Below are 24,878 nucleotides of genomic sequence, written 5' to 3' on the forward strand. Positions count from 1 at the left end.
ATGCTTTTTTTTCGACAGGCAAGGTTCATGACTGTTTCACCAAATCATAACAAGCAAACTGAAGTTTATACCACTTTTTTTAAAGATGCTTGGGAGCATAAGGATCAAACTGAAGCTATAAATAGGTACTTGTCTTATTTCATTTTATTGAACAATTAATTTTTTTGAAATTTCCCCTGTTCTTCAAGACCCGACAATTTGAGTTTTTATTTTTAATTCATGGTTACACTTTTATTTATCTGGGAAAATTTCATTCTGTCACACTGTGACACTGGTCAGTTTCTGATTTCGGCATGCTCTGTTGAGGTCGTAGCCTCTTGTACCTTTGTGCCCTATATTTGGGCATTGTTCTTTATTTTCGAGGAAATTTTTTATAACACCTATATGAAAGTCTATGACTTCATAAAGCTCGTTGGAATTTTTTGATTGTTCACTGTTATTTGAGATGCATTCTAGACTGGAATAATGCCCGGAAATATTCAACAAGGACGCTTGTCATAGTGGTTAATGTCATTTGATAGTATGAAGTGTATAATTTTTTTAAATACAACACATGATATTACGAAGTAGGATATTGAAAATGTCAGAATTTTCTTGAACGATCGTACTCTGAAAATACGGAATCTACCTTAATAGCATGGCTGAAATCTTGAATGCCAAACTTTATGAATTTTTTCTATCCAGCATTGCAAGAGCAGTCGCAGAGGGAGGAAACTCTACTGAAATGGACGATGATTGTGGATTAGAACTAGCCATGGATTTGTCGAAATCTACAAATGCGGTTCGTCTATTTACTCAATAATACTAATTTTTAAAAATTTAATTTAGCAATGCAGATTTTTGTTAATATTACATAAGTGATTCCAGAATAGAGTGGATATCTTTCCCCAACCACATTCAACATTTGAATAATTTGAATTTTTTGATTAAACAAGGCAAAATGCATTTTCTTATGCAGTGCAAGAAAGAATGTGTCTTTAACATGTACTCTGTCATGAAAATGCAGAATAATGTATGATATCAAATTTATTAGCTCTTATGAGACAGGGGAGTGCAGACAGACAGGCCATAACCTGGCTCGCCAAGCCATTTAGTGTGGCACTTGTCAACAATCATAACTTGACTTATGTTTAAATAGGTGTTCACATTGGTAAAAATACATAATGTTATTTGCTCTATGAATAAAACCCTGTATAAGCAGCTGTAAGAGAGAGGTAACAATAATATGATAATTATAACAAAAATTCCATTTAGGATGAAAATTCTCATTCTCGACCGATCACACCGGACAAATCTTTCAATGTCAACGGTGTTCCGGCTACATCGAGCACTGAATCTTTGCCAATGTTGAGGCCGTCTGTGCTCAATATGGATCGATCGGTGTCATCACCTGCGAGTGACGTCAGTTTACCTGTACCAATGCCTCGCAACACTCCCGTGTCACCTGCAACCGAATCTGAATCTAGTTGGATTGGTAAGTTGCTCAATGTTTTGATGCGCTTTTCTTTTGCTCTGAAAAAGGCACTGCGCAAGCACTGTACAGTCATTGAAGTCTTGTGATTTTTTACATTCTGGGTGAGGTGGAGGGTATGGGATTTGAACAGGATATGTGTCACCTTAACCTAATATTGCCATATTGTTGGGTTCATATTTATGGGGCCAAACTAGTTTAACTACCGGACCAATCGCTTTTAAAATTTGTTTGTTGGAGATGGAAATGTCTTCCATGATTACTAGTTTTATTTTATCACAATATCTGCGGAGGCCCTGGTTTTCTGTTAGTTACACTGATGTGCACAATTTTCGTCAATCAATTTTGGATAGTTTGTGCCCTGTGACTATTTAAAATATTGAATTAAAATAATAGTTTGGGTTGATATGAAAATTTCACTCTAAAACAGTGTAACTGAGAGTATACAAATAATTGTAAAACACTCAATTTTTATTTCAAATAGCAATTAACAACTTATAGTATGAAGGATATTAAATTAAATTGTATGAGAATTCCCTAGCTGTCTTATTAGTAATTATTTTAACTTGAGCAATATCATTTGGCTTTGCTTCAAGCAGAATTACCCGTACATCAAAAACAAATAATATGGCGTTCTTTAGGCAGGCCATTTTAGAATACAGAATAATGTTTTGACCAGTCAACAGCATGATAAATAAGACTCAATTTTTTGTTCTTTCATAATATAAATGCGGTAGCAGGGATTTCCTCTATAAGCCTGATTTTGCGATTGTATTTCTTGTTCCATTGAAATTTCCAGCCTGACAAAAAATCCAATTTAAAATTGAAAAGCACATTTGGTCAAAGTAACAACATCTTCAATTCGGTTATTCATTTAATGAAAATGCGTTTTTTTGATGGATCATACTTAAGCCTTAGATATTTCATTATGACATTTCACTGTGATCCGTTCATGATCTTGCTTATTGAAGTCATTTATCCAACAACATGTCAGCGTTGTCAAGTCATATAACGGGAAGCAGTTTTATCGAATGTATCATGTTTAAATCTCATGTGTTCTGTGATGTTATTTTAATATGATCCACGCATGATCTGTTTATTGATGTCCTATCTATTCCTGGCTGTATTTCTATTGATTCGCATTCTCAATCTGTCAGTCGTACTTAAAAAGAACCAGCGTGCTCGGTGTATAGAAATACACCATCAAACGTAACAGTGTCATGTTGATTCGCGTGAATATGTTTTGACAACCAAGGAAATGACGTAACATTGTTAAAATCGAAAAGCCGACCTGAATACTGATGCAAGCTTGACGCTTTCAATAGAAAACTAAAAGCGTTAAATTCGAGCGCAATCGAGGGTACTGTACTAGGTAAGATGCGTATCAAAGCAAGGGAATTTTTTGAAGATCGAGAGTATAGTTTAGTTTATTTGAAAATTCAGTGTAGTTAGGTTATTTATATTTAGGAATGCCTATGAATGACTAGAATGTTAAAATACCACTTTGGGTTTCATATCGTCATATCAATGTAGTATATTATGAAGTAGTTTGTTTTTGTAGTACGTATCAAATTTCATGGGGTAGAATATATCAATTTGCTACAAAAAGGCATTTTTAACAGATGGATGAATCTTGAATTTGAAAGTTTGAAACGATGGTGGATTCGACAGTGATGCAATATTTATTTTCCTAAATTTGTGATAAATGCATTATCATCACTGGAGCATAATTAAGGCAAATTTATTTGATTGGATTTGGAATTTAGCTTGATAATCAAGTTTCAAACTTGATCACTTTCTTGTGATGAATTGGATAGGCCATTGGTTCTTAACCTTTTTTTTCATGGCCTATTTTCGTTGGACAAAAATTTCCGTGGCCCATTAACTTTTTCATGCAAGGGAAAACTAAAAGAAAAGCAGAAGCTATGTCCACACTTTAATAATTAGAATGTAAAATACTTGCAGTAGCAAAAAACATTGTCATCATTCATTGCTACTACAATCAAAATTTTACTATAGTCTCACAAATGAAACTAAATTTATCAATAACTCTTACAATTATTAATAGGTTTATGGACCACATGAAAATATTGCTGTGGGCCATGGCACACTGGTTGGAATAGCCAATGTACATCCCTGCATATCATTGTATTCTTATACAGACCCTTGCTCAGAGTGAACACTGTGTATAAAAAATTGTTACATCCAAAAAGGTGATTAATGAAAAACTCCTTTGACACTCTGTTTACTTCACTTCCAAATTAATCAAAAATCTGGCTGCGTTCTTTGATTAATAGATTTTGACTTAATACAAAACCGGTAGCATTGATTGAAAAGCCATAGCTAGTATTAGTTGCCAAAAATATATATAAATTTGCATATCTTTTTGGAACAATATGCAGTTTGGTGTACAGTGATTGCTTACGTGGAGAAATAGTTATGACGAAAACTGATTTTTGTAATCATTACAATAATTGAATAAATAATTATTTCATTTCGGGTAGTCAATCAATGAGAAGCGTAGCAAACATTTCAACTTGACACTCCAGTACTGAAATCTATTATCTCCTCTTCAAGGCATTTCTAGTATTCAACTTATTATATCTTACATCAATTTTGCGCTTCGTATAAGTGTATTTATTCAGTATGCTTTGTGTTAAACTTCTGTCAGGAAATGCTAGACGTATACTCTTTTATAAATTACCATACCATGTATATTTAGTTTATAAAATAAGATATGGTATTTTTATTATCGCTATAGATTCCAAATGAGTCATACATACAATTTTAGTGTTCTAAAATCCATCAATAGAGTAAGTATTGGAAAAGTTTTGGGTATTCATTGAGTTGGTATTCTATTGAATGAATATTGGAATGTGACAAGATCGTCCAATAAGTTTATGTCAGTGTTCTTCGCACTTCATCACTTGGCACGGCCACATTTTTTTGCAACCCTCCGGAACTAAAATGAAAATAAAGTTTTATAATACAGGAAATATTAAAAAAAAATGATGGTAAAATTGATAATACCTTCAACAAGACTTTTATGCTTGTATATTCTTGCACAAAAGCTTGAATTTTGGCTCGATTTCAGTGGTGATTGGTCTCAGTACTGGTTCCAAATCTTTCACATTTGATCGAAAAGATATTACCGTACTTTCGCAGTTTACATTACTTATTTTGTCCAAGCACACCACGTAAGACAATTTTGGGGGGGACACAAGCGATTTCCTACTGATAAACAGATGGTTTGATAAACAAGACTTTATTTATAAACAAAATCAGAAAGTGAATAATCCAAAACCTGTCTCGGATCACGTACTGTGTATTACATTTTCTACCATTTACCTATGATGAGAACCTTTCTTTCTCATCAGAAAAACTATTGATTTCCCTCAGAACATGTCTCCCTTGGGATCTCATTTCCAAGACAAAATATACTGGCATGTAATGAAATCGACTGACTAGAATAATTTAGATTTTTCTCTCTCGTTGGAAGTCAATCTCCTACTCGAGGATATCGATTGTTTTTGTTAAAAATAGAAAGCTTTATGTGACTTTGAACTGAGTTTAGAAGGGAAATTTTAGTGCTTGGTATGTAAGAAATTTAGTGGCGTACACAGGATTTAGTTCAGCAGGCTATTTACTAAATGTGAGGAATTCATTGTGGTGTCATAGGGGGTTTATATAAATGCATTATGATGCCATAATGGATCATTTCTGCAATTGCATGAAGTACCGGTTGTGCAACTATATGGCAAGATAGGTACGCTCCTCACACACATATTTGGTAATGGCCTAATTTATGACACAATCATTCAATGTGGTTTAATTCCACTTGCTATAATAATCCATATCATTGATTGTTTTTGTTAACGAGAGGTGGGATTAAAAGTTATTAATGCAATCCTTAGGCATGTGGATGAGATTAAAGTATTCTTAAGTAATAGGAAGAAATTAGGTTGTATTAGGAATGTATGCTACCTGGTTTTTTTTTACATGCAAAGGTTAGTGTTACCTGTAATACCTATATATCTATAATATATTGGTCATAATATATCAGTTTTCTGCAAATGATAGGCTATGTCTAGTGTGTTTTAGTCATTTAAAGGACATTGAGATTAGAATATAGACATCAGACTTTGCATTTCAAAAGTTAGTATAAGTTAGACATATATCTTCAGTTTGTTTGATCAATTCAGAATACGTTAAATTGACTGAAATATATATCTGTATTTATGATCGAAAAACATTAACAGATTTTTATTTTTTTTTATTATTAAAATTTTCTGTAAAGTTAACTTCATAGTTAAAACTGTAACAGATATTCGAATTGAAATCAGAATATTTTGAGTTTTTTATCAAATATTCTCATGTACACTTCGAAAAAGGATGAGGATGAGAATCCACTGATAGACAAATACTTAACGAGCTATAATTGTTGGAAGAGTGGAAATATTTTTGGTTTAGCATTGCGTACTCGATTTAGTTTGTCATTTGTGAGTTGCAAGGGATAAGAATTTAACGAGATATCTTTAACCTAGGATGCCAGCATAAATACAACACTCTAACCCAGTGATTCCCAACTGGGAGTAATTTTCTCACTGTTTTAACAATTTCTTTTATAATCCATGTACTTTTGACTAGTCTGCGGAAAAGCTGGTCATTCAATGCTCGCATCTAGTCAATGAGCCTAGTCAATAGTCATCTAGTTGCCGAGTTCATACGGACATAATAACAATACTTCCCCATACAGATTGTAGGCCAAAATGCTGAGCACGTGCAAGTCTAGCACTGTATGACTACTGTATTTTATGAAAGATGTGAATGAGCTCTTGGTAATTCGATTTAGATGTAACACTATTGAAAAGTTGGTGAAACCACTGACATTTCATCAATACAAGTTTTTTTTATGTTCCTGTATATATTATATCATTTTGGTATGTTACCACTATTTAATTTGTTTCATTCATACTGACCCAACAGTGTATGATACTATGCCATATCCTAATAGTAGAATATCATTTGTGATATTGGATTAGTGAAATAAATTGGGAATATAAGTCTTGTATCAAGATTATGCTTTTACTTACAGGTAAATTACTTTCATTCTTGAATATTTTAACTAACTGGCACTGGTGTGGTAATTCCCATTTATTTTATACGGTATCTGCATCATATCCTGTATTAGGCATGGCTATGGAGTCTAAAGTTTGGGATATTTTTATTGATATTAGAGTCGGATGCCAGAGTGCTAATTTTAAATGCACCATAGTTAGAGCTGGATATGGAATTTTGATTTTTACGAGATCGGAATTGAAGTCAGAATTATTGGTTATGATCAGTTTTGAAATTCCAAAAGAATGTTAAAAAGCATCAAAATTTTCAAGATTTCTCATCAGGCAAATAAAGAATACCCGCATGCGCCGAAGTTTTTGCTTCCACAATTTGGTTTCTCGTAGTTCAGAGCTGGAGTATAGTTAAAAGAATTCGCAATCCGTATTCAGAAGCCATCGAAATAATTTTAAGAAACTTGAAGTTGGCCACAGCCCTGGTAATAAATATCATTTTTCTTTTATGTTATTTCTCCCTTCGGAGGTTAATTACGGAAACTTCCAAGTAATTCCTCAGTAATTACGGTAATTTACTTCGTGCACTGTCTATATCTGCTGATAAATATCAGCTTTTCTTATATGTTATATTGTGAATCATTATGCAATGGGCTGCATTTAAAAGTTATTTTCAAATTCTATTACCCAGGTATTCTCTAAATAGTGTTGACTTATTGAATTGAACTCTTTGTGTGCCATTATGACTTGCAACCTTTTTTATCGGTCCGTACTTTACGAAGTGAGCTGAATGTGTATGAAATAGAAATAGTTGAGATAATGATTTTTAGACGTTTTCGCATTTTGAAATGATCTGTTTGTTGTGAATACATTGTGTAGTCTCAATTAATAACATCTATTTTTGTATATAAAGTTGATATAGAATAGAATTGGCTCCATACATCTTATTTGTTCGTTTTTATATTGCCAATGTAATGTTTTGTCTTTCAGTTCCTGGAGACTACAGACCAGAGACGCCGAATACGAGTCCAACTGCTGGGTTACTTGATAATGAGGTAATATTAACTTTTTTTATTATAGCATTTCTTACACATCTAACATTAAGGTTCGCCTGTTTTTATTATTTACTAGAAATTGGATTTTCGTACTTCTCATCTCTTATCATTATACTTTGTCATTCATTTTGGTTGTACTTCATAAATTGTGTGAGTTTTTGTAGGCAGTTTAGGTTCAATACAGTAGTCAATTTGTGGTTGAAGTGTAATAAATCTATATATCAGACAATCATCTCAACTTTAAAGTTGCTCCTACTAAATGCATTTGTCAGCCTAGCCCAGACATGCCTTATACTTCAATTAGATGTAATTGTGTCAGCTGTACTGACTGAATTATATAGATAATGGTTATTCAAAAATTGGTTTTTGAATAAGTAGAGAATTGTTCAGAATGAATGTGTGAGTAACATTCAGAATAGTGTTCAAAAAATCATCAACTTTATAGAATCTTATAAAATACATGAGATTAAAATACATTATTCTCATCTTTTCACAGGAGGGTCCTGCTGTCAATAATTTCACAACAGACAACAAACCATCTTCAACCTCGAGCTCACAATCTAGCGGTTCAATGCCTGGCAAATTAAACCCAGATCTTGTCAACAAGGTGGCGTCAGTGATCCAGGGAAAACCACGGGTAATATGACGCTATAATATGTGTATGATATATAAATATAAACTCTGAAATATTGTCACTATGTTACCAGGTCTTTACCCTCGTGGTGACTAATAACCCTAGTATACGCTATATACGGGGCTTTATTTGGAGGGAACATTGAATGACGAATGATAAAAATCATTATGTCAATTTTTTTCTTCCTATATAATTGAATTGCATTAGCCTGTAATTTCAATATAGACATTAACTGTTTAATTTTTTTTTAAAAACATGGTCAATAAGAGTCTTTAATAGCCCTGGTATGCACAAACCACAGAGATTGGATGAAATTTGTAACCATTGTCTTAATTGTTTTCCTTGCTATAAAATTGAATTACATTATTAACTAAATAGGCCTGGCAATGGACGGATAAAGAGAGCTAAAGGCAGTCATAATAACAAGTGTGCAACATGACTTTTGAATCGATCTAAATGGCTGTTTGAGCTTCTAATCGCTGTTTTTGAATAAATATTTTGGATGAGAGTGACATGATTCGAAATGCGAAATTTTGACATTTTACATAAAAATGAGATTTCAAAAAATTCCAAGTTTTGAAAAATTTTATAACCATTAAGCAGTTTTTCGTCTATTTCAAGATTTATTTTCAGCATAGTGAACCTGTGTTTTTTAAGGGAACATTCATTAGAATTGAATACTATTGAAAATTTACCCCAATTCAACAAGATATTTCATTTCATTTTATCCTTTTGTTTCAGTCCAAGTCTCAACAACTTTTTCATCAAAAAAGTTTCACAGAAGGAGTTACAGATTTCAATCCTCCATACATGGTTTTTGATCCCAAAAAGACAGGTCAAAGGGTGCTGCCTCAATTAGATCTTCCTACAGGACAGAAAAACGATACAAAAGATTCAGGGTAAGCACTTAATAACAATGTTTTCATGTTTTTATTTGGGATTTTCTAGGGAGTACTCTTTGATTGTTTTAGTGTCTGAGGACTTAGAAAGATGAAACCTGAAAAATCTGTGTTGAGTAAATAAAAAAAAATTTTTTGGGGGGGGGATTTTTTACCTTGCCTAACTTTTTAATGAAATTCTTTGATAAATGTTGTTTCAAACTACGATTTTAGAATCATAAATTATCTAAACATCAAAAACATAGTAACTCTGATGCTTTCTCGTGGTTTTTGCACATTTTTGTCACGTTTTTTTGCTGAATTTTTGCGATTTTTGTCAGGTTTTATATAATCGGTTAAATGTAATTGCCATAATTAAATAATCGGGAGACATTATTCCTGCTTCTATATTGGGTATTAAATCTTGTTTGTAGTACGAAATACGCTTTCGTAACCTAACCTTATAATACTGTTTTCTCTTATTGAATTTCTTTACTCACAGCCATCAATCTATTCAATCTGCCGCATCTCCGCACAGCCTGTCCAAATTTTTTCATTCCAAACACGGTGCTTCCACTAGCGCTCTCAGTAGTGTTATTACTCGACGTCCAACACCATATAAACAATCGAAGAAAACTCCGCTGAAAGGTGCTGACGATTCAGGGGATTCAAGCACCAATGGAAATCATAGAAGTAACAGATACTCTACTGCTGGCATTCTAGAATCCAAATTGGACGTGGAACATCACAATGCTGTAAGTTGTTAATGTGATTGTCTTTACTAAAAGTACAGCAAGCATATATAGCATATAGTATATGTATCTGACTGATTTGAAGTACAGTTTTGAATGAATTGTTTTTAGCAGTACACATGTAACTTAAAATTTTAAAAATCCAAATACATTCAGAATTTGGTCAACCTGGGCATCAAAAATATCGTTTATTATTAATTTTACTTTTCTAATATTCAGACTCGTTTTAAATAATTTTAGTTGTTTATTGGTGCAATTAATGATGTTGGAAGTTCCGGGGTGGTAATTTCCCTCGCTTGGACAAAGTGTTTTTAACATGATTGCTGACTTACAACTCGGAGTTTATCAAGAAAACCCCTGAACTGCAAGAAAACCAAACATTGATAATATAAACCTTGGCGTTTTCGAGCCTTCTCGAAGCATTTGTTAAAAATGCTAGGTCAACTCAATCCTCGAGTTACTGTTGCACCATTGAAGATCTGAAAATCTCTACCCAAAAATACAACTGTTTTTGGGGAGTTACTCTGACTCCAGGATCAATAAAAACATGCAAAACCCTGACTCCATTGCCCTGCTATCTATAATTGAACTAACCATCCAGTTTTCTTGATTTGTTTATTTTTCAGTATCAAGTTTATTGTAATATAGAGTTTATCAAGTTAAAATAGGACAGAATTAATCTGAAGTTCTAAATATGGTGTTGAGTCTGAACTATCCTGAACCTTAACAGCCAACAGTTATAATTTCCCTTAGGAATCAGCAAACCTCGTAGTTTTGTCTGCTCCCTTGTAATTTGATTTTACGTTCAATATTTTTGGCTGCAAAGTGTACTTTGAGAAATGACATTGAATATAAATTATTATCACCATCTTATGCTAACTTTGTGATATAAAATTTCTCATATAGGCGTAATATTATCATAGCTATTTCTTACAGGGTATGAGGCGAGGAACCAGTCATGAACTGTTGCATCCTGGTATGGCAGGTTATCGTGAGTTTACATCAGCTTATACTCCCAAAGAAGAAAAACTTATGAAACAAAAAGCAAAAGACGAAGAGAAGAAACGCAAGGATGAGGAAAAACGAAGAGTGAGTAACCTTTATTGAACACTTGTGTGGGATTTTATCACCAACTTCCGATTATTATATGAGTCATATTTTAACATACCTTGATTATGTTCGAGCCGATGTAAGAAACTATGTGGAATATGTTGCTTTGCATTATAAATAGCCGTATGCTGTATAAATATCTACTAGTCAAGTGGATATGTTTTCATTATGTAGTGATATGCTCCTGCTTGCTATAATTCAGTTATACACAACATCATCAATATAGGAGCTGCAGAATCGATCCATCTAGCTGTATAAAAAAATATATGTATATTTACTTTAGCCAATTAGCTATGTTTTTAATATATAGTATTAGGATAGATGGAGTTTCTGAAGTATTTGTAAACAGGCACTTTTCAATGGTAATAATTATTTTAATAACAATGACTCGCATAGAATAGTTTTCAGTTTTTGTACTTAATTTTTGTAAGCATCTTGTCAGTATTGGTCTAGAAAAGTGATTTTTTTGACCAAGATTTTTTTTTATATAAAATGATGCCTTTGGTGATGCTATCAATAATATGACATAGATTAAAGTTTGTATAACGTCAGCTTGGATGGAATCTAATTAGAAAACATCTTCAATTTGTGTATGATACACTCAACTTGAATGTCATTACAGTAATTATATTTTAATATAGAATTGGATTGAATATGAAGTGGAAGCCATGATTATATAGGCCATAGGGACAAGGACCAGTCCATAAAGTCTTGAAATTTTCAAAATTGCAATAGGAATTCATCAATACCTTATAGAAGTAAAAATACTTGAACAATTTCTGATTAATTAAAACCAAAAAACAAACCTGGTTATCATTATATTGATTTCATAACAAACTTGAAATTGTAAAGGAATTTTATGGACGCCCTGTATATTTATTTCTTGTGCTTCTGCATATCAAATTTGCTTGTCGTATTTCGTGAAAGCAATCAATTGTAAACACTAGCACTCGAGTATCAAATGCCGACCTAATGGCATAATTCTCCTTATTCTCACTTTGTAATTTATTTCAATTGCATTGAATTGCGGGCATACATGCATGCGACACAATTAGGAAGGAAATAGGAAGCCGTCAAATACAGGAAATAAGTCTCTTTGAATATCTTATGACTGCGTTGTTATAAGCTTCTGCATGCATTTGCTATTACATTGTCAGTGAAGTGTTGTAGTCTGTATGTTAGAATTTAAGCAGCAATACATTCATTATGCATAGCCTACTGGTTATTTTTAAGGAATATTTATATGTCATGTTGTTGAAATGTGGAGTTTGCTTTTATATATACTGGGTTTCAGTTGGAAATAGAGTCAAAGAGAGAGACATATATACATCTACTCGTTGTTTTTATTCATTTTCTATTCTTAATTATCTCATTACTATAATTCATAGTCATGTCCTATTTTATGACCACATACATAATATAAGGAATAGTATAAACCAGAATAGTAGAAAGAATTTAAATTCTTAGCTTATTAACTTAATGTTACATTGAATTTGTACTTTTTGGAAATTCTCACATTAAAATTGAATGTCCAAAATTTGAATATTACACAAAATTTTGGTATGAAATGTCTAGTTTTAGTAAAATAATAAGGTAATCTCCAATAATTAATTTGTAGAAAAATTTATTAAGTAAAATATGGCATATAACAAGATTTTGCAGACAATTGAATTATGCTAAATAATTAAAATTGGAGTAACACAAACATTTTTTTCATTATTATTATTATTATTAGTTATTCATTTTTATGATTAACAATTTCATGATTTCAATGCAACACGTTTTTTTTATTTCCAATATATTTTCTTTAATTAAATACTTTGAATTACTTTTTATTTTTGTTGTGATCAAATTCTTTGGACCGACCAATATAGACATGACCTATGTTTAAACAAGATTCAATATGGTTTACCCATTGACATTAGTATTTGAATTCGCTGTCAATATAACACTAGCACATCTCTTGGTAAACAAAATCTGTGTGCTTAATATCTTTTACTGAAGGGACGAGATGTAACATTTATTGAGGGCAGGTGATAAAGGTACTCCTTGTTAAAATTTTAGCTCAGACGGGAATTCAAGATTTTTTTAGATGGTAATCGAGTTAATATTGAGCGTTTTAAAGGTTGCCATTCCCTTATTTTTTGCGTCAAGATGTCTACCCTTTGGGTGGGTTCAATCATGATCGTCTGGTTTGTATTTTGAGCAGATGTTTTGAAAATTCAACAGATTACAAAAAAAAATAGGATTAGTAATGGCTGTTGATTTCAAACCTCAACAGCATAAATGCATTTGCTTAACTATTGTTTCATTCTACTCAATTTTTTAAAAAATTTATCCAACTGTATATGTAAAATTGGTCTATAGCGAAATTGAATCTGTCAATTTTTTTTTTAATTCAAAAATTTGGACATCTTATTGGCATCATATTATACTCAAAATTTTAAAAGTTTGCAAGATTTAATAAATTTGTCTTCAACTCAATGATTTTGCTGATTGATAGGTCTAAAATAGTATAATTTAGTACAAATGGCTAAAGAATTGTAAAATACCTAATTGCCCTTATCGACACCTCAAAACCAAACAGTGCTAAGTCCACTTTTCCAAAAAATGACATTTTTCAATTGCTGATTTTCCTGGACTTAGCTCTACATTTTGGTCTATTTGCCTTATCTCTAGGTGCTCTAGATCTCAAGACAGCTATGGACATACCCTGCTTTTTTTAGGGCATTTGAGAACTAAACAGAGCTGTGTCTACTATAGTGGACTTAGCTCTGGATAACTGCATTGTAAGTTGGGACTAAGTCCGTTTTTTTGGACATAGCTCCTCTCAAAAAATATAATACAAAGCGCTAAGTCCATACCAGCCTCTATAAAAACATAATAAAAGGGCCCTAAGTCCAATAAAATTGTTTCTGGTCCAGAAAATTGAGAGCCAAAAAGGGTTAAGTCCAAAAAAAAAACCCCCAAAAAAAATTGGGGCGGAGCACAAATTTTTTTATACCATCTAAATATGGCCTTCATTGTAACTTTGGTGGACCATAAAAACTAGACATCCTCGATGTAAGGTATTAGAGAAATAAGAAAAAGAAACAAAAAAAAAACGTTTTTTGCGTTTTTCTCAAAACTAGAAAAATGGACTTAGCCCAATTTGGATTTCATGCGTCGTTATATAGATAACACTTAACGTAATTGACCAATCTGTCCATACACGAAAACATGTCTACATTCAAATTGATCTTCTAATATTAAAATCCTAAAAAACTATTAAAAAATATCAATACATATTCACCAATAACATGATGTCATTGTTTTCATCATTCATCAAAATGTCAAACATTTCCTGAGATGGCGTTTGTGACGCAATCAAATGCACCTTCACAAATTGTTTTGGTTCGCTGCCATGTTTCTTCTTCACGCAGTAAGTAGTTAATTTTTTTGGCAAATGTAGCATTTCATGTTTTTATGGGACTTTTGTATATTACATACATATCTGAATATTGCATATTGATAAGAAATTGTGTTCTGAATAGAAGATTGTTTTTAAATGCTGATCGAAGATTTCAGAAAGAAAGTTTGAAGAAATTCAGTTCATTTTACTGATTTATAAATAATAAAAAATATTATTATAAATAGGAATATCATATTATATGTCACTTTATTCTGAATTTAGTCTTCGATTGATGTTTTATTAGTTTTTTTACTCAGAAAGTAATGTACAATGTAACTTAATAACTAAACATAGGAAATAATTTTTTGTCATAAACTGTTGCATAGTTAATTTTGATTAAGTAATTGCTAATTGTTATTTAGTGTGTCTTGAAGATGTCAAATGTATTCATATAGATTAGAAACGTGGTCATGGCAATACAGTGAAATAATTTAATTTATTAATTGGGATGCTGAGTTTGAATACTAAATACAAGGGAGTACCGTAATAGACGTTAGGACAAAATTGAAGGTATTTTTAGATGAGTGCACTTGTGTTCAATATGTATTATATACCTCTCGCTATACAATTGCGGTCTGATGAAATCCCAATTATACTGGCTTGTGTATTCTGAATTTTGTGAAAGGATTAATCTCAGTTTTAATTTTGCAAGCATTATACTTTCAGTTTTATGTAGCCTAGTTATTATCAGATTGTTTTAGAAATTGTGATTCTTGCTGGAGTATTTAATAATATAGGGTTATCTATAATGGATGTTATGTTTCATACTATCTCATGCTATTGTATCAAATATGTTAAAATGTTTTTATTTTAACAAAGATCTGAATTTAGTCCGAATTATTCATATTTTATGCATGCCTTCTAAAGAAACCATGCACGGGACAAATTTATTACTGCTATTACCTAAAATATTTCGAAGATACCTTTTTTGGTTAGGCACTGTCGCTTCACTGTTTAATTATACTATATAATCTTATTATTTAGGGATTAGGGGTTTATGGGGGTGAACTTAGTACGAGACCCAACCTGTTGTATTTTTTTCAGTTTGGATTTTTCTCATGAATGAACAGTGCTTGCTACCATAAGTGGTAACAAAGCTGGGGTCTTTAGAAGTGAAACTGTATACTAGAGTCAGTTTGACTTTGAGATTGAGTCGCTCATATTGTTGGATCAATAATATGCCAGGTTGAAGATGTTTAATTGGAATTTATATCTACCTCTAGTTGTCTAGGAATGTGTGCTTTTAAACACAATAATTCAGTTGAATTTTTCAAGTTACCTAATATGGCCCACTAGTTGGAAGGTTATAATCATATTTTGTATTGTTTCAAATCAATATAGCAAGTATGAGAGAGAATTAGTTTCAATTTTTAGGCTGTTCATATTTAAACTTTGATAATAAAGGGGTATTTTAAAAATATTGTTACTTCTGTCATACCCAAGCAAGAATACAAACATGATAATGGCAAGAAGCTTAGCTGCGCCATAATAAATTAAAATAATATATTGACATGAGCATATTCAAAAAATTTAAATAAATAAACTGACAAGAGAAAAAATTTCAATTAAATGTATTAGTAAGCAATCTCTTGCATCTCTTGTATGTATTTCACTGCTCAGATTCAAAAATTTTATTCAAACATGATTTTTGTTTCAATATCTTTAGCTGCTATAGGTATTTTTATTCAAATTCATTTAGTGAGGTTTGATTGGTCAGAGGTATTTTGTAGTCCCTTTTCTAATTTATCACATTCAATTTAATTAAAACCTCTTGGTGCAATACTAATCAATAAGCACTTATTGTCTTTGATTGATTTTCTAGTTAGCAATCAAGCTTGAACTAACAATAGCCCTTGTGTATTTTAATGTACTATTGATTAAATTTGCATATATGCTAACCACCTAGTTAATGCTGACATCAATGTTCAATCAAATTAAGATGTCTTTACGTCTTTCTCGAAGATGAAATAAAAGTTATTATGTCATATCACCAGGTCATGCACGTTGTTGCGCAGGAAACGTGTCATTTCACGATTAAATTTTTGGACTTTTTCGATTGCCGACACGTTTTAGACGGATTTGCAGAAAAATCCCGAGAATTTCATTTGTGATACTCGTCATGTAGAAATCTTTTGAGAAGGATGACGTTTTTGAAGCATGACGTTGATGTGCTTGAGCGGTATTCGTGAGGGTTGTTTGGACAGTAGATATTTTTTTAATAATTTTGGACGTGATTATGTTTATGGATTGGGGTTTTTATATGGTTTCAATTCATAGGTTCAGAATCTGGTTCTATTTAGGTCCGTTTTATTGTGGTTGCTCATTTGAAAAAAATATTTGTTGTAATCTTTTGTATATATGTTATTAATATTCAAAACGTGAACTGTAAATTTGGAACTAAAATAATTTAACAATAAGAAATTGAAGGTATTTTAATGTGATCAGTGTTGTTTCAAGATTTTACCTGATTGAATCCTTTTCTTAATTTTGTAACCAATGATATTATGAATGCGCATGAGCATAACTGTGCCCTTATATCTAATTCAAAATTGAATTTGTTCAGCAAAACGGGCTTATACCAATTACTTTTTATCATGTTAATATTGTAATACAGACTACCAAGGATATATTCACCAGGACTTTATTTTCGTTATGACAGCTTTAACAAATGCCAGGATAATCTGTCATTACCAGATGATGTGTTTAATATGATAGTGAACACTCATTTATTGCGACTCAAAATAGTTTTGTGGCCGGACGATTTGTCAGTCTCAAGAGAATGCCATACCAGTTACAGAAGCAAATATGCATTACCATGGCCGATAGGAATGCACGCTGCTGTTTTTTTATTCTAGCGCTTTCTTTAGCTGTTTGATATATGTCAGGGTTATTCATGGATTCGAAGTCTTTAAGTAATGTTCAAAGTAAGGTTCAGGTATGTTTTAGCTTATGCAGGAAGGATATGAAGTATCGATGCTCTTATTCCTGGTTATATAATGAGTTTCAGAAGCGCACGTTGGATGTTGTTACATTATTTATAGTAGTTGAGGAATACTTTATCGACAATGCTTAGAATAGATCACTGTCTTTATATGGTGAGAAAAGTTACTCTGCGTCATATCGTGAATGCGCTTTGTCGCATGTCACAAGAACAATCAAATTTAGTGAAATCATTGATTTAAATATGAGGAAATGGTTCAATCTTTCAAGGCCTCTTTGGCTGTGTACTTGACAAGACGATAGGATACCTTGTTTGTGTTCATGTATTAGAAATTGCGCAAAAGTTTTCTCTCGCAAAATATAATACTACACCAGGATATCGTCTTGTCCTTTCTCAAATAACCTTCCTTTTTCAAATCGACTTCGCTTGTCTATTTAAAGTTGCAAAATGAATAATTTATATCGGTTACTCGTTTCTTACAAGCTCCAAAGTGAAGTTGAGTCATCGTCTATTCTCTCCTTAGATTCAGCGTTAAAAGTACTTATCTTAAATCAAGTGCGAAAAAAAATGACAAACTTGTGCTCTCGAAGAATTACAATGCTGTAGTTATTCAGTTATAAGAGTATTTTCTTGTAACGATGCTAGTAGTGCCGGTGCGATTAGTACTGTTTTAAATTTATTTAGACATCTTACATGAGATAACCAAGGAAAATTCATTTCTAAATGAAATAATGTACTATTAGTATTCTATTTAGTCTGTGTTAAAGTTTCATGGTGTATTGAAAAGAATTTATGATTGTAATAATTTCAAAGTATAAACTAGTTGAAAGTAGAAATTGGACAATATCATAGATTATGGAGAAAGTATAATAGTGATTTAGCCATATACATTTCCATTATATTTTATAAAATCAAGGTATTTGGTCGACATAATCTACTGTTTTTTAGAGGCCATTAGAATGAAATCTTATACACAGAAATGCCTTAGGATTATAGTTATTTTTAGTTGAGATTGAATTCTGGTATTTAGTGTCGTATTATTGTTATGTTACCACGATAAAAAATCAATATCTATTTTCATGTTTCGTCATTTTCTTCGATCAATCGTGGACTATATTTATTGTGTGCACATTCCGGTATCAGTCACATTTATTATTTTGGCTGTTAGATTATGATACACTTACACTTTATCGTGAGTCTATCCATATCATCATGTGAAACTAATGATGAATTGTCAGCCGATGGAAATGTGTAGAGCAATATTGTTTTGCCAGTATACAAATTTGCGAAATGGGAATTTATTTTTATTTGAATATAGTGAATTGTATATCAATATTTCAATAATGTATTTCTTGAAAATTTACCACAATATTTCCAGGTATTTCCAAATTTTGTATGAAATTAAGTCAAATAAAATATTTAAGATAGAATTATCATCAGTTTATTTTAATTTTAGATACTAAAGAATAGTTATGAAGAAGTAATTCCCTTACGATAGTCAAGTTGTCTGCTTCCTTTTGACGTCATGTAAATATTTTTATAAATGTGGATTTGTGTTTCAAAACAATTTCTATTATATAGGAGGCCTACATGTAGACCTCACATGGCTATTACCACACAATATATTTTTTCAATCAGTATCTCGAAACCTATATAGGTAATTAAGAGTAGTGTATATACCTAACTACTGCTCTTTTCTCTTTGCCTATGTGTTAGTGTGTCCATTTATATTGACAAGATACTGTATCTAGAATAAAAACAGCTTTTTGAGTCACACTTTCGCAAATTTAGAGTAGCGTATTCGTATCATTCCTTTATATGTCAGTCAGTGGATTCATATGCACTGACTGCAAGGATACTGTGGCAAAAATCGAAACGCCTTGAAATATCCTGTGAAAGTTTGATGCAGGATTCTTGAACCACTGAATATTCTGAGTACTGTTACTTGTAACGTCATCTGTAGTCCAAAGTTCTGCTGTTCTTGTAATACGCCTAAATATCCCTTATTTGGGGATTCTACTCGTAATGGAACAAGTATCGTTCACTAGGGGAGGCGCTAACTATGTGATAATCAAACTTTGTACCAGATTCATGCTGTAGTCATCACATTAATTACTCTGTCATAAGAGTTGATAACTCTGACTAATCCAAAAAGTCAACTATCTGAATTCATAAACCGCTCACAGAGAATAGAACTATGAATATAAGGTAGAGTGTCATCGTATGAACAGCTTCATTCAGAAAAATATCTGTTTCAATATTTTAAGTTTTTTAATAAGATAGCAACTAGTTAATCTGGGTGGCATCACTTTGTTTATAATATTCTAGCATGGAGAATGGCGCTTGGTTTTTGCTAATGAGTATATTGCCACACAATGTTTCAATTAGTCTCGAACGCTAACAAATGTCTGCCTGTATTTCAGACAAATTTTGTTAAATTCATTGATCAGAAAATGAGTAACACTCTGGTTTGGCTGTAGAGGTGTCTGATATTTATAGGTCTGATATCATGTGGTCTACCACAGCAAATTTTCAGTCACATTTTTCAAATGTTAAATCATTGTCCAGTTATATAAAGTAACTCAGATAATACGGTAATTAGTAACAGCCTTCGTTATATTTTTATAAAATATTTTGTTTATTTTTATACTCGCTATGATGTTTTTCTTTCAGCCCACATATATGACTTCGTTTCCTTATTTTGATTGATGGCTGCAGGCCACCATATCTTGCGAAATTATTTTCTCGTAATTTTAGTCAGTCAACCATGGATTTCAGACAGTCAGATCAGACTACTAGCATGAGCTGTCAAGATTTTTTAAAATCTCGTTTCTACTAGATATGGATTTGAAACACGGAACAGTGCGTCATTCTATGTATTAGGAAGTCTTTACAACTGTATTTCTTCCTGATAGTTGCATATGGAGTTTTTTTTAAATATATGAACAATTTCAAAAACTTGTTAAAATCTTGTAAAATGTAAAGCTTCCCACGTTAATTGTTGTATAGCACAGATACATTCTTTGTAGTATGGTATCATTCATACATTTACTCTAGAGATTTGAGTCTGACTGAAAGCTTTGCATTGATATTGTCTATTTACTAATTAGGTTGATGATGTAAACTCATCTACTGCCAATAACTTTCAAGAATATACGTGAGGCAGGCAAGCATTAGTGTATGTATATACCTAGGTATTTATGTAGTTTATTATATTAACGAAATGGTGTGGTTTAAGGTTTATACAGGCAACAGGCATATTTAAATGGTCTCTTTTGTCGGTAGTGGTTCTGTGCTTGATTATGTGTATTTGTAGATAACCTATGATGCATAAACTTCAACGAGTTCTAGAGAAAATATGTGAATAATTTTCAGAAAAAAAGTTTCAGATTTCAAGTATAATATTTTGTGAAATTTTGAAGAGAAATATCATTTTTGTAAGTTATTGACTTATATCTTAGTTTTTCATATTACCTCTATTCCAAGTTCTGAAATGATTTTTATAACTGTAGCTATCATAGTAGTAAATCGCGTGAAAATATATTTTTTCGACCTGGAATTTGTTATCAAAGTGCCGATGCTTTTTCACACTCTCTTTATTAATGTCTCACTTTTATTAATTAGTCTTATGATACTGATGAATGTGATGATGCATCAATACTGCTTAGAATCATCATAAAACAGTCACATTTGACTTATTGTTTTTATATTAATAAGTGTAGTCATTCCAAAGGGACAGAAAGAACAAAGGAAGCGCAGTACAGATGATTTGAGGCAGTGGTTCCCAATCTTTTTTGTTGAATTCCCCCTTTGGCGTATTTTGAACTCGTTTTCTCCCTCACTATGCATAGAAACTATGTTATTTTTTTGAAATCTTCAGTGGATCTTTAGCTAGTGTTATGCACAAATCGCATTCCCGTTTTTAAACAGTTTGAGTAGTTTATAATGTGTGTATAAATAAGGAAGTATTCGTACCAAGATGACGCACAACCTGAACAACCTTAACCTGGTACACATACCATCTTTGTACGAATACTGCGGGAGCACTTAAATAAGTAATATAGCAACAAAATAAACTAGAGAATACTACATCAAATACATAGTATAAGCCTCCCCAAGAACGACAAAATTTTTGAGGATTTCATCCCCAGTCGAAGAACATAGATTTAAGGGATTGTAGTTAATGTGTACATCAATAAAGTTTAAAGATCTTGAGATAATTATCTTTATATCAGAGAGCATATTGCTATACTAAGCAATGAATTATGATTCAAAATCTATGAAATTGAATTGAGTGTTAGAAAGTTAACTATAGGTCAAGATACGTACTGAGAAAATCTTCACACTCGCGATACTTGGAAGTAATTCACTGCGGAAATTGGTCATCGTGTGTGTGTGTGAGTGAGCTACTAGGATTGTTGCAGCAGACCGGAGCTTAATATGCACTAGTTGCGCTTAGTGCATTGAAACAAATCCTTCATTGTTTCTGGGGAGAATCAAGTTGCTGTGAATAGGATGAATGGAGAGAAAGAGAAGTGATTCAGTTTCAGATAGAAACTCTTTTCGAGTAATAGTTCAGAATCTGTTTGTTGTGATGTTTTTATTCACCAGCCGTCATTTATTACCTCAGTACTATTCAACTTAGCAATAGGTATAAAGAAAGGGAATAACTGTTGCGTCTATCACTACATTGAGAACAGAATGATGATTACTTGCCGTAAATGTTTTCAATAACGATCGAATTTGATATTCTAATTGTGGTTTGCAATTCAGTCTTTGGGCTTTCACTATTTGTGACCACAACACTATCTACATGACTTCACAAACCAGTTTAAAAATTGAGTATTGACTGTATTTTGAATTAGAGTAGTAATAATATATTATTTACCATTATTAAAAAGGTTAACTATCCTGGAAAATATTTTTCGAATAATTTCGAAAATCATATTTTGTACCATGATTCTGTCCACATATTTAATTAATCCGTTGCGGATGAGTATGAGAACAATTTCTGACTATATATGTATAATATTTATGACATTTACAGAGATTTCTTGTACCCTAATTCTATATTGTAATCGTATCTTAGTGTTGTCATAGTAACTGTTGTCTTACTCTAAGCCTGCTGATTTTTTCCTGTCGTTGCTATGCAATACTCACTACAATCAAAGCTGAATTCTCACGGGAGTTTCCACCAAGCAAGCGCAATGCAAATGTTGATAAATTTCATGATCTTACAGGAAAAGGACCAACAAAAACGATTAAAAGAAAAAGCTCCGAAAAACGGAATCCACGGTAAACAAACTATCGGAGCTATTGCTATCGGCAATAATCACACAGTTTCCGAATATTTTAATCATGGACTTGACGATATTATACAAGGATTGGATCACATGACACCACTTTTTGTGGAAAAATGCGTACGATACATTGAGCAGTTTGGTATGTTAGATTTAATAATTGTTTAATTATACTGGTAAAACAGATATACGTTCCAACAAAATTAAAAAAAATATATAATTTTTAAGGTTCAATTGGCAAATTTTTTCTAATTATTAATCAAACTTCCCTTTCCGAACATCATTTGGTATCAGTAGTTACATTTGCAGGCCTTATCTGGAGCGAAAAGTGTGAATAGGTTTCCTTCATGCGAAAAAAAGATATTCCTTAAATTTGTGAACGTGATAGAAAATTTACTCATCTTTTGTATAAGACAAATGCATCATCGAAATTAATTTCGTTCTTTCTGATGCACTTGCTTACGTGACAGGTATTTGCGTCATTCTGTCTATCATATGAGAATTGACTCAATAAATTTGACAGAATACACTTGCATTACGTAGAGTTGGCTTTGATCGATTATGTTATTCATGGAATGTCTCATTGGTGTTTTCTTCTTTGTTTTTATTGATTTCTGGTTATTAATTTTTTTATGTATTTGTAGGAATCTCAACTGAAGGTCTTTACAGAATTCCAGCGAACGCGAAAGAAAGAGAAAATATTTTGCGAAAATTTGACGAAGGTGATTTTTTATCCTTGTCTCTGAATATTCTTATTTAAACCGATTACCATATATAGATTTCAATTATTATATTACAATTAAGCCTTATCATTTCGGTAAAGCAAACTAGAATGTCACATTTTACTCCTTTTTCAGTAAAATTGAGATATAGAAAATCCATTATGACATCATAACATATTTTGAAGAAATGGAATTTTTTCATTGTGTAATATACGAAATATGACATCACATTTTATGGTACTCCGAAAGTATACGCATCAAGATGTCGCACAACCTGAACCCAAACCTGGTACGCAACCTGAGTTCAGGTTGTGCGCCATCTTGGTGCGCATCTTTCAGGAGGTGCCAATTTTTAATATCCGTTAGCTTAGATCATGAATACATCGAAGATCACGAGAAAATACTTTATTTTATTTGTTTCAGATAATACCATTGAGCTCTCGTCTATGTCAGTCACTGTGCAAACAATAGCTGGATGTCTGACCTGGTTTTTCAGTCACAAAAATCTTCCAGAACCTCTCATTCCGCACAATCTTCATGAAGAATTGGAAGAAGCCATAAGTAAGCTGAGGATAAGGGCATCGAAACAAATCGAATCGCGAATTATTCAAATCACTTTGCGGCTAATTTGGGAATATTCGAATCATGTTGTAATGTAAAACAGTGCTTTCCAACAAATACTAAATCGATCAAATATACATTTTTTATATTGATCATTTGCATATTGTTATTTTTTCACAAAATTATTTGTAAATTTTTCATTTTGGTGCAGCAAAACTGTTATCAAATGGTCTTAAACTAATTCTTATTTGCATAATACATGCAGTGAGCGTGCTGTTTTTCCTTTTTTTTCATGTTTAGTTGAATGTGTTTATTAGTCTGGCTATTTCATTGTGGTAAACAGAATAATCAATCGCTAAATGAAATAGGTTATTTCGGGAACTCTGTTTTGCATACATTTAACCTCACAAAAGGATGAAAAACGTGCAAATTTTCTTGGAATTACTATTCTTTTGGTAGAATTGTACATAAGTATTTGCAAATAGTAAATTTTAGTGTTTCCCTTTGCCTATAATTTAAATGCAGCAACCAAATAAAAAAGTGTAGGATTAACAAAAATATTCTGCATTCACCTTTTAAAATTTTTTTTTTATATTTTTGATTTAAATATGGAATTACCTCTAACTATTGGATGGTGTGTTACTGTGTTCATTAAATTGCAAAATGTTCTATTATGCTTCTTCATTAATTAGACTTCTTCGTAATTTTAATCATACTAATCAAACATTTCTCCTTTTACAGACATGCCTGATCCATCACTCCGAAATTTATCTGTTCGAGGAGTCATAAGAAAATTACCTAAATCTCACTATGCTACTTTTAAATATATCTGCAAACATTTGAACACGTAAGTCTGATTTTTTATGACATCGTGCCTTACTAAGAAGCTGTGTTTATGACATCTTGCTCTACTAACAAAGGAAAGGATTTTCTA

The 24,878-nt window shown here is 32.0% G+C and overlaps 1 protein-coding gene across 1 annotated transcript in view; it reads left to right on the forward strand.

The window, feature by feature from the left end:
• LOC120331400 (rho GTPase-activating protein 5-like) overlaps nucleotides 1-24,878 on the forward strand; it is a 55,619-nt gene that overhangs the window by 27,990 nt on the left and 2,751 nt on the right. Inside the window, exons 18-29 of the mRNA XM_078114060.1 lie at nucleotides 19-125; nucleotides 685-781; nucleotides 1,255-1,474; nucleotides 7,531-7,595; nucleotides 8,092-8,232; nucleotides 8,971-9,128; nucleotides 9,610-9,862; nucleotides 10,796-10,948; nucleotides 22,602-22,803; nucleotides 23,306-23,383; nucleotides 23,807-23,944; nucleotides 24,686-24,791. Of these exons, the coding sequence (XP_077970186.1) occupies nucleotides 19-125; nucleotides 685-781; nucleotides 1,255-1,474; nucleotides 7,531-7,595; nucleotides 8,092-8,232; nucleotides 8,971-9,128; nucleotides 9,610-9,862; nucleotides 10,796-10,948; nucleotides 22,602-22,803; nucleotides 23,306-23,383; nucleotides 23,807-23,944; nucleotides 24,686-24,791 (1,718 nt within the window). The remainder of the gene's footprint in view (nucleotides 1-18; nucleotides 126-684; nucleotides 782-1,254; nucleotides 1,475-7,530; nucleotides 7,596-8,091; nucleotides 8,233-8,970; nucleotides 9,129-9,609; nucleotides 9,863-10,795; nucleotides 10,949-22,601; nucleotides 22,804-23,305; nucleotides 23,384-23,806; nucleotides 23,945-24,685; nucleotides 24,792-24,878) is intronic.

The sequence above is a fragment of the Styela clava genome, chromosome 6 (assembly GCF_964204865.1).
Source record: "Styela clava chromosome 6, kaStyClav1.hap1.2, whole genome shotgun sequence".
NCBI lineage: Eukaryota > Metazoa > Chordata > Ascidiacea > Stolidobranchia > Styelidae > Styela > Styela clava.